Source organism: Sturnus vulgaris, chromosome 4, assembly GCF_052056855.1.
Source record: "Sturnus vulgaris isolate bStuVul1 chromosome 4, bStuVul1.hap1, whole genome shotgun sequence".
Taxonomy (NCBI): Eukaryota; Metazoa; Chordata; class Aves; order Passeriformes; family Sturnidae; genus Sturnus; species Sturnus vulgaris.
The window spans coordinates 36,189,675-36,204,777 of record NC_142246.1 but is presented as its reverse complement, the minus strand read 5'-3'; the positions used below and the strand labels follow the sequence as shown (position 1 = coordinate 36,204,777).

The 15,103-nt window shown below is 40.3% G+C and overlaps 1 protein-coding gene across 2 annotated transcripts in view; it reads left to right on the top strand.

Moving 5' to 3' along the window:
- Positions 1 to 14,353, top strand: part of GALNTL6 (polypeptide N-acetylgalactosaminyltransferase like 6) — a 433,557-nt gene extending 419,204 nt beyond the window's left edge. For both annotated transcript variants that reach the window (XM_014883994.2, XM_088163591.1), the window contains exons 10-12: positions 1,651 to 1,767; positions 7,858 to 8,007; positions 13,865 to 14,353. In XM_014883994.2, coding sequence (XP_014739480.1) covers positions 1,651 to 1,767; positions 7,858 to 8,007; positions 13,865 to 14,032 — 435 coding nt within the window. In that variant the 3' untranslated portion in view covers positions 14,033 to 14,353. The remainder of the gene's footprint in view (positions 1 to 1,650; positions 1,768 to 7,857; positions 8,008 to 13,864) is intronic.
- Positions 14,354 to 15,103: the final 750 nt, after the last annotated feature.

Sequence of the window (15,103 nt, the reverse complement as noted above, 5' to 3'; positions counted from 1 at the left end):
GCGGGGTGATATGAATATTAAGGTTGTTGAGAACTAATTACCTTTCATCTTTTTTACTGTGAGGCTGCCCACTGCTAGATTTCTGTATCTGGTTGTGTGTTTGAATAGCTAGTGTTTTACCTCATCTTTAGCAACTTTTATTGTACTGAAAAAAGAAAAAGTATCCTAGGACAGGGCTGGTCCAATTTTTTTTAAATTGCTTCTCTGAGTTCTGGTGAAGGATCAAATGTTCCTGAAGGCAATTGTTCAAACTGATGCTCCCCCATCTTTTGCTCAGTCTGTGATTTTCTAAGCTAAACAAATACACCTCCTGAAACCTTTCCTGAGCATGTCAATTTTTACATTTTCTCACTACCTGTTTCTTTCCCATCTGTGTAAATCTTTCTTGATCATGGTTAACAGACTCAATCCCACTCCTCCAGAATCAGAAGAGCAGAGTAGCTCTGGCATGTGTCTTGCATGCACAAGGATCTCCCTTCCTTTCAATGTTTTTGTGCAACACTGAGAAGTTTTCCATCCTTAGGATGTCTGTGAGGTATGCAGTGGCAATGTGTACATTTGTCTGGCATATTATGGCAGTGACTTCTAAAGTATTTCTCATGAGAAAGTAAAAATGACTACTCAATTGTATCTTCATTCAGCATCTAGCTTTCTTTTTAAAAAGGATCAAAGTAGCATCCAGAATATCAAAATATGCACCTGCTTTTTATATATTATACATTTAGAATTTGTGCATGTTACCATGCACTTTTATTACTCGGTTTCTGTTTATCTCATTGAGGGTACGTTTTTTTTAAGAAATCCTTTTCATTATGGTGGTGTCTAAAGGATTTTTAACTAGCCCAGCTAAAGTAGTCAAGGAGAAATGTGCACAGATTTGCAGCAAAAAGATTTTGCTGTTTTTGGTGGCAGTGGGCAAATCTACTTTTCAACTTAATGTTTCAAAGAAAATTTACATGTCAGCAGTAGTATCTGGTATGATTGATAGTCACAGGTTAATTATTACTCAGTTGCTTCAGCCTCAAGAACAAGATTTTCCTTTTAAGAACAAGTTACACTGCAATGTTTGCAGCAGGCATGCAGGAGGAACCTCCATGGGTAAGCTTAGGTTTCAGTACAGATTTGTTAAGTACTTTTTAATTTTTTGCACTTCAGGGAGTAATGTGTGACCTTATCTACAATGGTGTTATTGTGTCAAAGTAAGAGCATGGATTGGAACAGGGCATGCCTGAATTTCTAATGCATGCTGACTGCTCCCATGCCTGGGAAAGACTCATACAGAAATCAGTTCTTTCTAATACTGTTGATCTGTCTTGGTGTCATAGGATGGAAGAAGCAGTCAGACAAGCTTTGAACTTCTCAGACTCTTTTTCTCTTAGTTTTTTTGCATTAAGGTATTTTTTTTGTCTAAGACCTACCTTTCATTTGTTAAGCAGAATATTTCAAATTTTACGTCTTCTGAAGCTGCTCCTAAAACGAATAGTTCATTCCAGGACATGGCTTTCTACCCTGTAAAATGTAATTCTTACCAGTTGTACATAACTAATGGTCACTCTCAAGTCCTTCAGAGCTAAACTCCTAACCACCTGACACTGAAAGCTCAGTTCTGTGGCCCAGTTTAATGTGAAATGTTGCTGCTTGGTTTTGCAGATTCGAAATGTGGCAGCCAACCTCTGTGTGGACAGCAAACACGGAGCCACAGGGACTGAGCTGAGGCTGGACATCTGTGTGAAGGACGGCTCAGAACGAACATGGTCACATGAACAGGTATTTTAATGGTGCAAAGAGAAAATCAGTGTAACATTGTTACTTCTCTGTCCCAGGTTTTAAACATTTTCTGAGGGCTTCTCTTAAGGTAAAACAGAGTGTAGAAATAATTTTTGAATTATTACTGACCTTAATAGCTTTTACAAAGTACTCCTTAACATAACCTCAGAAATTCCAACAGCCACTTGGGCTGTCTTCATTTCCAAAAGGAATTGGAATGCCCAGGGAGCTTTTTGAGGCCCCCATTCTCCCCCACTGTGTCATGAAAACATGTTGATTTTGGTTGAGTTACCAGAAAATATTTTAACTATAGTACCAGGCCTTTTACAGCTCCAGTCATCGTCTGTTTTAATGCTTTTATCTCAACAAGCAGTTATATTTTAAACAAATATAAGGCATAAATGAGATAAATGGGTAAAAGCAAGCAAAAAAGCATTTCAAAAGACAAGAAGTTATAAAGACTCTAAAAAGCTTTTATTTAGGTTGGTTAGGCAGAAAACTATTAGTTCTCAGGAGCATGGAGGAAAAGAGCTCTAATTTTTACTCATTGTGAGTGCCACAGGAAAGGGATCATGACTTACACACCGTGGGTCTTTCCAATGTGAGCAGAATTCAGATGAAAAGTACAACCTAACCATTTATTAGCAGATTTGGTGAGCGACTCTTTCACAGGAAGAGGTCCCAGATTAGTAAAAGATTCCTAATGCTGAGGAGAAAAATTGACCTGACAGTCACACATGACACTTTTTAAAAACTTAAAAGCTCAGGAGAGCGGAGTTCTCAGGGGTATTTGAAGTGCTGAGGTCAAAAAAGCATGCTCTGAGGATACTGAGAAATGCAGGAAGAGACCTGCTATTGCATGAAAGTGAGAAACTGAAGGATTATCTCAATTTAGATAAATTCCAACATGGCAAAAAAGGAAGTTGCTGAAAGAAGACTTCTTCAGATAGCTACCAAAGATACTGCATGGGGATAGGGTGCCAAGACTAGATAAATATAATTCTGTTTTGTTTCTGAAATTCAAGGAGTTAATTGAAGGAAGTTGTATGGTCCAGACTGGACCCATCTCAGTGTTCTCTGGCTTTAAAATCTGCAAAGCTCCAAACCCTCCTCAAGAAGGCAAGGGGGGAATGCTGAGGCTGCCATATACGAGAAAGGAGGAAAAAATTGGATGAAAAGGTGAGAGAAGAAAAAAATGTTTGCAGAGGAAAGGGAGACTTTGAAATATCTTTTGAAAGAGTAAAGGCTGGAAGGGGAAATGACACGAAGGGAGAAGGATGCTAGGGAGGAATCCGTGTTTCAGCGTACTCCAGGGTACTGCAGCATTTGGGATCAGACTGGATCTGAAGGTCTTGCTCTGTGCTAAGGACACAAAGTGATTTCATTAGAATCAGTAGGTGAAGCTAGCACGAAGGGAGTTCAACCAGCCAGCTCCTCAGATCCCAGAACCAGAGGTGGGAAGCCTCAAGCACTTCGGTGCTCGACGTGTGCCCCGGGAACAGAACGAATCGTCCCCTCCAGGCTGGTGTGGAACAGCGCAAACTCTCTCATTGCCGGCGAGCGTCGCGAACTTCCCGGGAGCATCTCCCTCGTCCTTGCGGCGGAGCGGTGCGGCACGCGGGCGGCAGGGGGCAGCGCGGCCCAGCGGAACGGCCCGGCCAGCGCCCCGCAGGGCCAGCGGCCCTCACAGACAGAGCCCATCACAGACAGCTCCCCTCTGAGCCAGCGCCCCGCAGGGCCAGCGGCCCTCACAGACAGCTCCCCTCTGAGCCAGCCATCGTCACGGCCAGCGCCCCTCACAGACAGAGCCCATCACAGCGCCCCTCACGGCCAGGGTTCCTCACAGACAGCTCCCCTCAGAGCCAGCGCCCCTCATGGCCTGTGTCCCTCATGGCCTGTGTCCCTCAGGACCAGCCCTGCGCTGCTGTCACACTCGTCTGTGGGGCGTCAAACCCCGGGCCAGCCTCACAGAGCTCCTCTTCCTTCTTTATATCTCACGGAATTTGTTGCTGCCATGAGTTCTGCATACACCAGTAGAAACTAGCAGTATTAGTGAAAGTATCAAGTGTTTTATTATCATATTTCAAATAGCATGGATTGGCACTGAGCTGGACTCATAACTTCTGGTATAAATTTACAGAGTTCAGTGGCAAGCTATAATAGCTTAATGTGAGCAGTGTGACAGGCATCAGTGCCAGACAGAGATGATCCTTTGTGCCACCTGATTCATGTCATGTTACCAGGGCAGGAATTAAAAGCTCACAGTCTCAGCCACCGTGCCAGGGGCACAGCGCTTTAGCAGACCCCAGGAGGAGGAAGATGACCTTCCACCTTAGGGCTGTGCAAGCCCCACTGGGCAAGCAGCAGTCGAGAGGTTTGTGGGGGCTTGCAGGCTTTCTGGTAAGCAGGAGATGGGTGAGAAGTGATGATATGTCACTGTGGTTTCTGTGAAACTTCCCCAAAGTTAAGAGCCAGAGGGGAAGAAAAGGGACAGGAGGATATGTCGTGGCACTGCATTCTTCCATCTCTGTTTTCCCAAAGCTAGCTTTTGGCTTCAGGGGAAACTGAGACTCTGCTGGATGGATAACCAACAGTAAAGGAAAATGTCAGGTATCGCTGTCTCTTGTCAAGTTCCCCAGCCTTGCCAGGGAATGGGTGGACAGGCACCGTCTCTAACATGGCTCAGAAATGCCCAGCTCTTCCTTCTCTGCTTGGAGATATAGTTCAAGGCAGAGAGCAGCTCTGAAATGTGGCATTTCATCTTTGGATGGGAGCACACATTGTCCCCTCAAGTGTAATGGCACAGTCAAAGCACAGCACCAGTTGACGGACCCCAGCCAGACAGCGAGTAATTGAACAACGTTGCCAGGATGGAAAGCATTAATGGCATCAAAAAGGCCTTTGTCCTATAGACAGTCCCAGGCCAATGGCTCTATCAGGCAATCATTCTTCAGGCCCTGTGCCAATTATAAATGAAGCTGGAAAGCTGTATTTCCCAGTTACTGCATGACAGGGCTCGGCTACATGAAAAGGCAAAGCATGAGAGCTGAAGGGTTGCTTGATTGCAAATGCAGAGGATGGGGCTGTATTTTACAGACTCTGGTATGAGAGAAGACGAAAGAGGAGAATGAGCATCCACTGAGCCAGGACAGAGGGTATCTTGGGTCCAGCAGAGAGCAGTGAACAGCAACCCCATGTGTTGCAGGTGAAGAATCAGCCTGCTGTTTGTTAATAATGTGTCTGGGAATTTCATGCAGCCTTGTTTCAAATGAACAAGCAGTCAGAAATGAATGAAGTATACAAAAAGGGTACAAAAAGGCTCAGCCATTTCTTGTAAAATCTGACACGGTTTGTTCCTAACAAAAGAACAACAAAATCCAAAGTGACAAGTGGTGGCAAAGCAGAACATTATATACTCTGGGCTCCAGCTATTAACATGTAGCATTGTTGGGCATTATGCAGTGCGGAGATAATATTTGCATTGGCCAGGTTTAGTGTTAACTAGAGGAAAATGGCTGTTTAAAAGAGGAAAGCTTAGAATTATGAGATTGGAAAGATTGTACACCTTCATGCTGTGTCTGTAATTGCAAGATCTTAATACCAATTGGGTGCATAGAGATGTATAACCTTTTTTCTGATTTTTTTTTCCTCTTCTCTCTCTTAGTCCTAAAACTGAGTTCCTGTCCTTAACAAGATTGGTGTTATAATAGTATCACTAACAAGAAGACATACTTAATGATTTAAAAATAAAACTGTTTTTTAAAAATGGGAGGATAAAGAAGGAGGAAAAAGAATCTTAGCTAGTCTAAACATTGAGATCTAGTATTACACAGATCCTTGTTTTCATTGGAAGGGAATAAAACCCCCCTGCTGTTACCATGTCTTTTCTTGCAAACAGGTCACAGCCCTGGCAGTCTTCAGAAACACACAGGAGTGGAAAGAGCAAAGGAATAGTCTGGATCAGTATGATCTGATTTAAAGGCTGCCTTGAGCTCTTTCAGGCGTACTGATGCATTCAGTAGCGTAATAGTCCTATGGCCAAGGTCCAGAGAGCAGCAAGAATTGGTCCCTCAGCTCACCACTCATGCACAGAATGAGAAATTTGGTGAGCCACCCACAAGGAAAGATGAGGCTGGTCCCAAAATAGAATCTCTCTCTCTGCAGTAGTAGTAATGAGAGTGAGAATATCACAGAAGCACGGTTCCACACCATTCCTCTAGGTATTTGTTATTCATCACTTTGAACTCTAGGTTTATTATGTGTCCTTAGAAAGGTAAAGGATAAGATAAAGAAAATGGCTCTTGTTGGCTTTTTGTTAAAGGAAAATTGTCTCATGCTTCTCTTTTCCTGAAGAAACAGTAGTGTAACGTTTTTCTGTACCAAATCTTACTTTTGTCTTTGCTGGTGAAATGATAAGTTATTGTAGGGAGTCTATGATGATGCTTCAAAGAAACATGAAGAAAAGTGGAAAAATATTTAACCTTTTGAAAAGCGGAAATTGCTTTGAAAATGAGGTTAAAGCTGTCCACTGCATTTTACTGCAGATAAATGTAAAATGCCCTCTGGGAGATGGAAGAAATAAGCAGGACACAGAGACAGATTAAGAAAACACTCTCTAGAAAACCTATAATGCAGATATAAATAGAGAGTAACAGCAAATAGGAGAGAGAACAAGAGCTTACAATAAGACACAGTAAAAATGGTAAATATTCAGATATATGCTTGTATTTAGGGCCCACAAGCCAAAAGAGACAGTAACACCTTTCAGATGTGGTATTCAGAGGATGGTACAGCACTGAAGGTGCAATATTTTTAAGAGGTGTTTCTTTCAGGAAGACCATGGAAAGAAAACTATAGCAGTGAAAAGGTTAAAACCTGAGAACCACTACAGAATTGTTCAGGAACAGACCCACATGATATTTATTAAGCTTCAATTTATAGCTGGTTTTATCAGAGAATGTATGCACTGGAGGAGCAGGGTGCTAGATAAGGACAAAAAGGAAGCTGAGATGAGGTGTTGGAGACAGTCTGAATTCAGTATGGGGAGCTACTTCTCTGGATAATGAGCCTGCGTGCAGTTCCACATGAACCATCTTGTCTGAACAGTTTCTACTAGCAAAGTTTGCTCATTTAAAGAGAGCTTCACTTTCTCAGTGTTACGTTTCTTTTCTTTTTTCCTGTGGCAAATGAAAAGTCATGCAGAAAGCTGAATAGCACTCACTCAAAAAAAAAAAAAAAAAAAAAAGAAAAGAAAAGAAAATAACCTCACAGGTCTTGACAGAGCTTCTAGGTAGTAATTTACAGCCTGCAACCTCTTTTCTGCAAGGATTGGTCCATGGAAAGGAAAATGCACTCCACGTCTTTAAATTTGATGCTGTCAGACCTGTCACCTTCATCTGATGATTGAAAGACTGCAGTGTCACAGCATCACTTCAGACAGCTGGTGTCTAATTGAGAAGGATTCCTCTATTAACTGTGACCCTCCATGACTCCTCTCAGGCAGTGAGAAAAAGGGCTTTGACAAGCTGCCTGTAGCTCACAGGTTTCACAGTAGAAAGATGAAGATAATTTAATATGTGTTGTTTAGGAAAAAAAGACAGTTGAGAGAGGCTATGGTAACAGTGTCCCCCATAAACAGAAGGAAACTGCTCATTAAACATAGGAAAGAGGCTGTGACGGGAAGATCTCTCTGGGCACCGTGTTCAGACCCAAATGAGAGCTAAAGGAGCATCACTGCTGGCAGCTTTCTGAGTCCTAGGGAGCTGAAATCCTAGTGCATACAAGTGCTGCTTTAACTGCAGTAACTAAAGGCTTTAATACAGCAAAGCCCCTCTCCTCTCTGCAGTACTGTGTCACTAGAGATTTTTTCCTTCCCTGACATCGGGATTGTGCTTTCCTGGGGTATATTCTACATGGCCACTGATGCACTTTAATTAAGGCAGTTGGCCTCACTGAATTGTACACAGGCAGGACCTTGTTCAACCAGCATCTGGGGTGTGTGTAAAGGGAATCCTGCATTAAGCTTTTGTGTGCTATTTTAAACGTTTTTCACTAATAATATATCATTGCATTGCCTGATTGTTTTCCCAGCTCTTCACCTTTGGTTGGAGAGAAGACATCCGCCCTGGGGAGCCACTTCACACCAGGAAGTTCTGCTTTGACGCCATCTCGCACAGCAGCCCTGTCACACTGTATGACTGTCATGGGATGAAGGGAAACCAGCACTGGAGCTATAGGAAGGTCAGAGTCACTGTGGGGCATCTCAGAGGTTCAGACCATCTTGAGCCTGTGTTCAGTTTAGCACAAGCTTGTGCTTTCCCATCAAAGAAGTTCTGTTTTCAAATCCATCACATCCTATTCCAATTTAATTCTGTGGTAATCTCTCTAGACTATGTTCCTTTTGAGCATTCAGATATTTAGGTCAAATTTAAATGAAAATGGATCTGATCCAGCTTAGAGGGTGTCTGTATTGGATCTGTTCCCTGAAAGGTGTTTTACCATTCTGGCACTTCAAGATGTTTGTGTCATTTTAACAGAGGGACTGTTGGAAATATTTTCATCCAATGTGACACCAGCAAGACATGCTGCTCGTGAGTTAAATGTACTTTACTACATTTTAAAGATTATAAGTGGCAGAAAAATCTCCCTCAAAAAAACAAAGCAAGCAAACAAAAAAAACCAAACAAACCCACCTAACATTAAAAGCACTGCTGTAAGCCCAAAGGAGGCAGGAGTTTATAAACTAAAAATAAGCAGCTTAGACACTACTTTGATCTGCTGAATTTCAGCCCATTTTTATAAATCACTGGAAACTGGAGGTCAAACTAGAAACTGTCAGAGCTTCAGTTATGTAAAGAGTCCTCATAATGCTACTGATTTGTTGTTGTTGTTGTCAGGGTTTTTTCATAGTTTATCAGCAAGTTGTCTTGATTGAAGATTTCACTAATAAACTCTGTATTCCATTCAGGATAATGATTTCTCTGAAGCACTGAGGATTTCTCTCACACATGCTTCAGTTTTCTTTGACCATTGTGCCTTGCCCTTCACCTTGTTTAAGCTGAGGCCGAAGCACCAGGAACTGGTCTTTGCCAGATAAACCTCAATACCATTTTCTAGTTTAAAAATATATATAGTACAAAAGTAATTCAGAACCATTAAAAATAGGTTTCTCCCGATGCTTTTTTTCTGAGTGCCTACTTATTAGCTTGTGCCTTTTTACCTTATTTATGTTGCAAATTGAGGTCCATCATAAGATTTTCCAGAAATGTAATCCCTTTGAAGCGGAGGTATTACTTGTAAGAAAGTTAGAATATATGGGGCAGATATTTAGAGGATAGAAATTGTGGTGGTTGTGTTGCTGCCTATCTGACTTTATAATGCCATAATAATCCCTTCTTGCATCAAAACCCTTCCGATTTATCTTTTTGCCTACCTAAGCTGCAAATCAAAAAGCTTTTATACCTTTAGCACTTCACTGTTGCTTAATATAGCTGGTTCATAAGACAAAATGCAGGTCTGGAGCTACCCTCTGTAAGACTCATCACCTTTAACGAGGGCAGAATATAGCAGGAACCAAAAGAAATGACATTTGGAAAAAATACACAGTGTAAGTTTTATTAAATTCTCAGCACAGCTTCATTTTTAATTTCCAGAAGGCTGACAGGGCTAGTATAAAAATTCTTAATGCAAGACAAGCATTTCCATCTCAGCAAGAAACACCACAGAATTTTGTTACGATGGAAGTACTGACACCTTCTTAACTGTAATCCCAACCCAACAGCAAGCTGGTCAATTTGCATAAACCTTTAAGTTAAGAAACTGCATTGGCATAATAGAACTACATATACATGATTTTCTTTAAGCTTACTTTTAGTTTGCTACACAGTAAGTATTTTTTAATGTTTCCTATAGTCTGTTTCCTCAGATAAAGGGCAGATTTATACTAGAGATTTCTGGTAGTACAGCTACACCTCCGAAAACCTTATATATGATATAATCCTTTTCCAGCTTTGAAAGTATCTTGGCAATAGAACTTTTAGTGTTTTCCCCTCTACAAAACAAAAACTGATCAGTGGTAGAGCCTTTTACCTAGGGAATGGTATGCTACTGTATCTGCACCCTAAATAAATAAGAATAATAATGTAGTTAAAAGTGTTTCCCTTTAAAAAGCAGAGATCAGGTCAGACACTCTCTTCTGTTCTCTGCACCACTTATAGACACTATAGCTGCCTAATGGTCATGTACCCATCCTGCCAAAAATTCTTCTCATGCTTTAGGAGAAATGACCTTTCTTGTCAGTGTCTTGTGAGATACCTAATATGAAGCATTTCTTATCATGTTGTCATATTATTTCTATAAAACTAGAAGATAAGAGGCTTTTATTCATTTAAAAATGAGTCTCTTCTCATGATCATTTGCATCCTTGAGCCACTGATAAGAAGTTATGGGTGTGAAGTGATTACAAAATGCTGCAAATGCAATTTGAAGCCAGGCACTATTTTCAGATTCCATGTTCTTATAGCATAGAAATCGTAACAACCTGGTTTTGGATCCTGATGAATAAAACCAGCTTAAATATTTTAGTGGCAAGTAAAATACATTAATATTTGATTTTGGGTAAGGAGTGCTCCTCTGGAAAAAATTTACAGCCTATCCCCATTACATGCACTTTGCTTCTCGTTGCAGTGCAGTCTCAGAGCATGCAAACCACATTCTTTTCAGATGAATGAAGCCAAAACTACCACTAATAAACATGTGTCAAAAAAACTGTTCTTATTCCCATACTGCTTAAACTACATCTGGGTAGCTATTTGAAAGTCTCGTAGGTCTGCAGTATTAAGTAATCAGTTTTCTTATGACCAGTGTGAAATACTGGTCTGCAGCCAAGTATACCTTTGAGAAAACCCAGTAAGAAGCAATGGAGCAGAATAAATCCAAGCAGTACTGCAAACATTGCTGTGGGTTGTAAATACAAGAATGTGAGTAAAGCCAGGACAAAAAATACTGGCACCATATTGGAGCAATGTAAGATATTGGATAGATAAAAGTAAATAACCTGTAATTATTAGATATTTGTGAGAATGGCTTTAGCTTCCCAAGCTAAAGCCATTTCTTTGGCTCTGCTTGATATACCTAAGCATGCCAGAACCAATGATGAGCAGTGCCTACAAATTTCTGTTCCTTGTAGTGAAGGAATACACCTCTGGTTTTCAATGTAGCATCATTCTGGCCTGACAGGCAGTGCACTGATTCTGAAAAAGTAGGATTCAATTTATGTGCCATAGGCCCACTACTGCTATTTGTAGAGCAGAACTATCCAAGAGAGAGCTGATTTAGTAGGTCTCTAAAAAGAAACAATTGTGCAAAATCAATTTCATTATATGGTAATTCTACCCTGAGCCTAGTGATTATGATAGATGCTAGACTGACAGCATTAAAAACTGTGCCCAGAAGACAGGGCTTTGCTCATAGTCTCCTGACAGCTGCAGGGACAAACTGTAAGAGTCAACTGACTCGTCATGCGGGAGGTGCGTAGATTATTCCCTCAGACAGATGGAGACATGTCATAGTGATAGTGCCTTTCATCGTATGGACATCAGTCCTGCTGAAACTGCACTGGAGCTACCAACTAGTTTCAGATAAACTACCACAGCTACCAGCTGATAATGACTACCAGTTGCTCTTGACATTGGCCATAGTTAAAGCAGTGACCTATAAGAAATGAAAGACTCTGTGTGTCATTACCAACCCCCCTGAGCTGTCGAGACCAATTATCGGATGGAGGAATTTCTCCTTCTGAAGATAATCTTCAGGCTTGCCTTCATGCAGAAGGAAAAAAATATTCTGCTGTTTTCAGATGTTGGAAGTGTCTCCACAAGAGTGTTTGTGGTTTCTCAATATTGGTGTAAAGGGAATTTGTGTATTTCTCTTGTAAAGTTCTTCTCTGGGATGCATGCAACTGTTACCCCTTGAAGTCCTGAACCTGTTTCCACTGAAATCCAGTGGAAGATAAGACCACCAGGCTTTGACCTTAAATCAGCATAAGCTTGAGATGATAAATTAATAGTGTTACATATATATATATATTTATATATTTATATATATATATTTAGATATATTTTTATATATTTATATATATAGCTAAGTCAGCCAGAAGTTTTTTCAGAGTGGTAACTCTGTCCCTATTGTTAAAAGACACTCTTCTTTCCTAATAACCAGACTTTCTAAATAAAAGCACCAATAATGCTTCACTCAAAAACTGCCTGCCTGTGATATTGCTATAAGAAAGACCTCCAGCTTTCTGGAAATGCTGTGTGTTTTTCATAGGAAGCTTTTTGTGACTTTGGCTTCCTAATATCTTGGCTGTCCCTCATGCTCAGCTATACTGCAAGGAAAACCATATGCCTCCTTCCTTCAAGGTCCCATCTCAGGCATGGTGGCCATGGCACAGTCACTGTGTCCTGATTTCAGGCAGTGCCATTCCATCAAGCTGTTATTAGTACAGGAGAAGCTGCCAAAGTGCAGATGTGTGCCTGCACCACCCCATAGGATGCCTGGCAGTTCTTGCAGGCCCACCTCATCCTAGCAGGGGCATAATAGCCCTTTGTATAGAGTACAGTTACCTCCTTCTTGCAAGCTAGAGTATCCTGCCTGCATTCCTTGTAGAACATGAGAGAAAGGCCTCTACTCATTTGTTTTGTTCCTGTCAGCTTTGATGGCATCCCTTTGAATTTCAGTCTGGTGGGAGGAAGGGGATGTTCATCCACTGGTTTTGGGGAAAAGCCGGTGCTGAAGGTAAAACAGTGTGAAAGGCAGATGTAATATCCCCCTCAGCCAGAGCACAAGGTACTTTTGACTTGGTTCTCTATTGCATATATTAATTTTAAAAAGAGACATTGTACTTTACCATTTTTTTCACAAACCAAAAATCAATTAATTTAATCTTTCCTAAATTAAAAAAAAAAAAATTCAAGGTGGTTTTGAATAGCTGATGTTTCTGTTTGTTTTTGTACTTTTTTTCTTTTTAATGTGGGGTATTTTTAAAGAGAAGTTTCTATGATTGCTGCTCAGCACCCAGAGTACTTGTGTGAGTTTTTAATCAATTGCAATTTGACAAGTAGATTTTTTTTCCCTCTCACAAACTGGGCATGCAGGCACATCCTGGATTAGTATAAAAATACTGTCAGGTCATCATTGAGGGGAGGGGAAAAGTCTGAATGTGGTTTACCAAGAGTAATCTGAAATTTATTTCAACAGATATAGTATAGTCCCTGGAAACTTTCAAATCATCTAATGACTCCCACATATGTCTTTCTCAAAACACTTGCCCACTGAACTAAGTACATTGAAGCTACCCAAGTCATCATCTGCTCAACTGACTACTTTCACAAAGATTCACATCAGGTTACTTAATATTCACTCCAGTTTTGTGAAGTAAAATTAATAAAATTGATCATGATAAATATGCTTTTTAAAGCAACTTAATCCGTGCTTACCCTCCCAAAATCTCCATATGGAACTAAATCAGTGCTAGGATTTCCATCTTATTAGGAGAGGGAGTATTTCAGTGACTGGTCTTAGTGAGGCCACAGGCATTGAATGAGATGAGAACATCAATCCTGTGTCCATCTGTCCACCACTTCAGTTAATAATTCATTTTTAACATCCTCATCAAGTTGAAGATTTCACAGCTCCCCCTACCAAGAAACACAACACTGTCAAGAACAAGACTTCTCTAACAAAAAACACAAATCCATTTTTCAGGTTCAGACATTTAAATAGGCTCCAAACAAATACATGGTATACAAAGATATTAAGATATTCTATTTTTTCATTATATTTTGCGGTTGTTAGTCAAAGACCAGATGATGTCTCCCTCTTTCTTGAATCCCCGCTTTCATAAAGGATAATAGCCCAAGGGAAGAAAATACTCCATTCTCTACAGCTTTCTAATAATAGCCGTTGTTATTACACAGGGTTAGTGCAAAGAGTGTGCCATTAGTGCATTAACCATTTTAATCCATGTTCTGTAAAATTAGAACACTTCTAATGATTAGGCATTTGCTACTTAATTCTATTTTTTTTTTCATTCCTGTAGGACAAAACTTTGTTTCATCCGGTAAGCAGCAGCTGCATAGATTGCAACCCAGCTGAGAAGAAGATTTTCATGAACAGATGTGATCCTTTATCTGAAACGCAACAGTGGATTTTTGAACACATTAATATGACTGTTTTAGAAAAATTTAACAGCAAGGCCAGTTCCTAGAAGGAAAAAAAAAAAAAGAAAAAATGAACACACCTATTTACGTACAGACTGCAGACTACATTTTTGCCAGCATCTGGGTCAAAGGAGTCAGGAATTAAATTTCCTAGATCCAGGAAATCTGTTCTGAGGATTAAGAAAATGCCACAGCAAGAGCCAGCAGGCTGTCCTTGTGGATATACAGTATCTGGAGAACTTGGCCAAGAGCCTCACTGGATGCTGCTGAGAACTTCAGGCTGAAAATTCCCTTGCTGGTCAAGGGAAAAACTTTGTTTAAAAACTGTTTAAAAGTACTCCAAGTTAATAAAGTAAAACAAAATTCTAGAATTTCTCAGGTCAAATCCTGCTGTAGTGATTAGCTCAGAACAGACACTATGATTTGGGATGGGCTTATGGAGTGCATGACACCTACAGGAACCTGAAGAAATCCCAGGTTTTAGAATTAAACATGCTGGTAGAAGAATAATGATGTCCCAGCATTCCCTAGACAAGATATATGCTCTGTTGACATTCTCTTAATAAAAGGTTGGGTTAAGCAGGTTTAACCCTCAGAACTGCTGCAATTAATTTTAAATACCTCTGTTTTACATTCCATTCATTACCAAAATAGGAATGGTAGAAATCTTAGGATCTAGAATTACACTGTAGTGAAGCATGAAATAAACTGTATGGTTTTGCCCTCACATTTTCCCCCTTCAGGATAAATAAAGCAAAGCAATCAAATTTCTACATATGATATATTTAGCAGTTGTGATTCAAATCCCATTGTCACACAAGGTGAGATTTTTTTTTAGTGACAAATAGAACAGCAGCAGCTGCAGCGCAACAGAAGGCTTGTGGACTATCTGTCTTTTTTAAAGGTAGAATCTTTACCAACATATAAATTAAATTGAAAATAGGCTGGGGAAAGAAGTCAGGAGGAGAGTGGGAAATAATTGCATACTGCATGCTAAACTAGGTTAGTCAAATTAATACTGGTATGCTCCCATCACCTAAAAGCATGTTGACTCCCTGCAGTGCAGCTTAAAAGATCTTGCAGTACTCTTGACACAGAGGAGTGGAGAGAAAAATTGA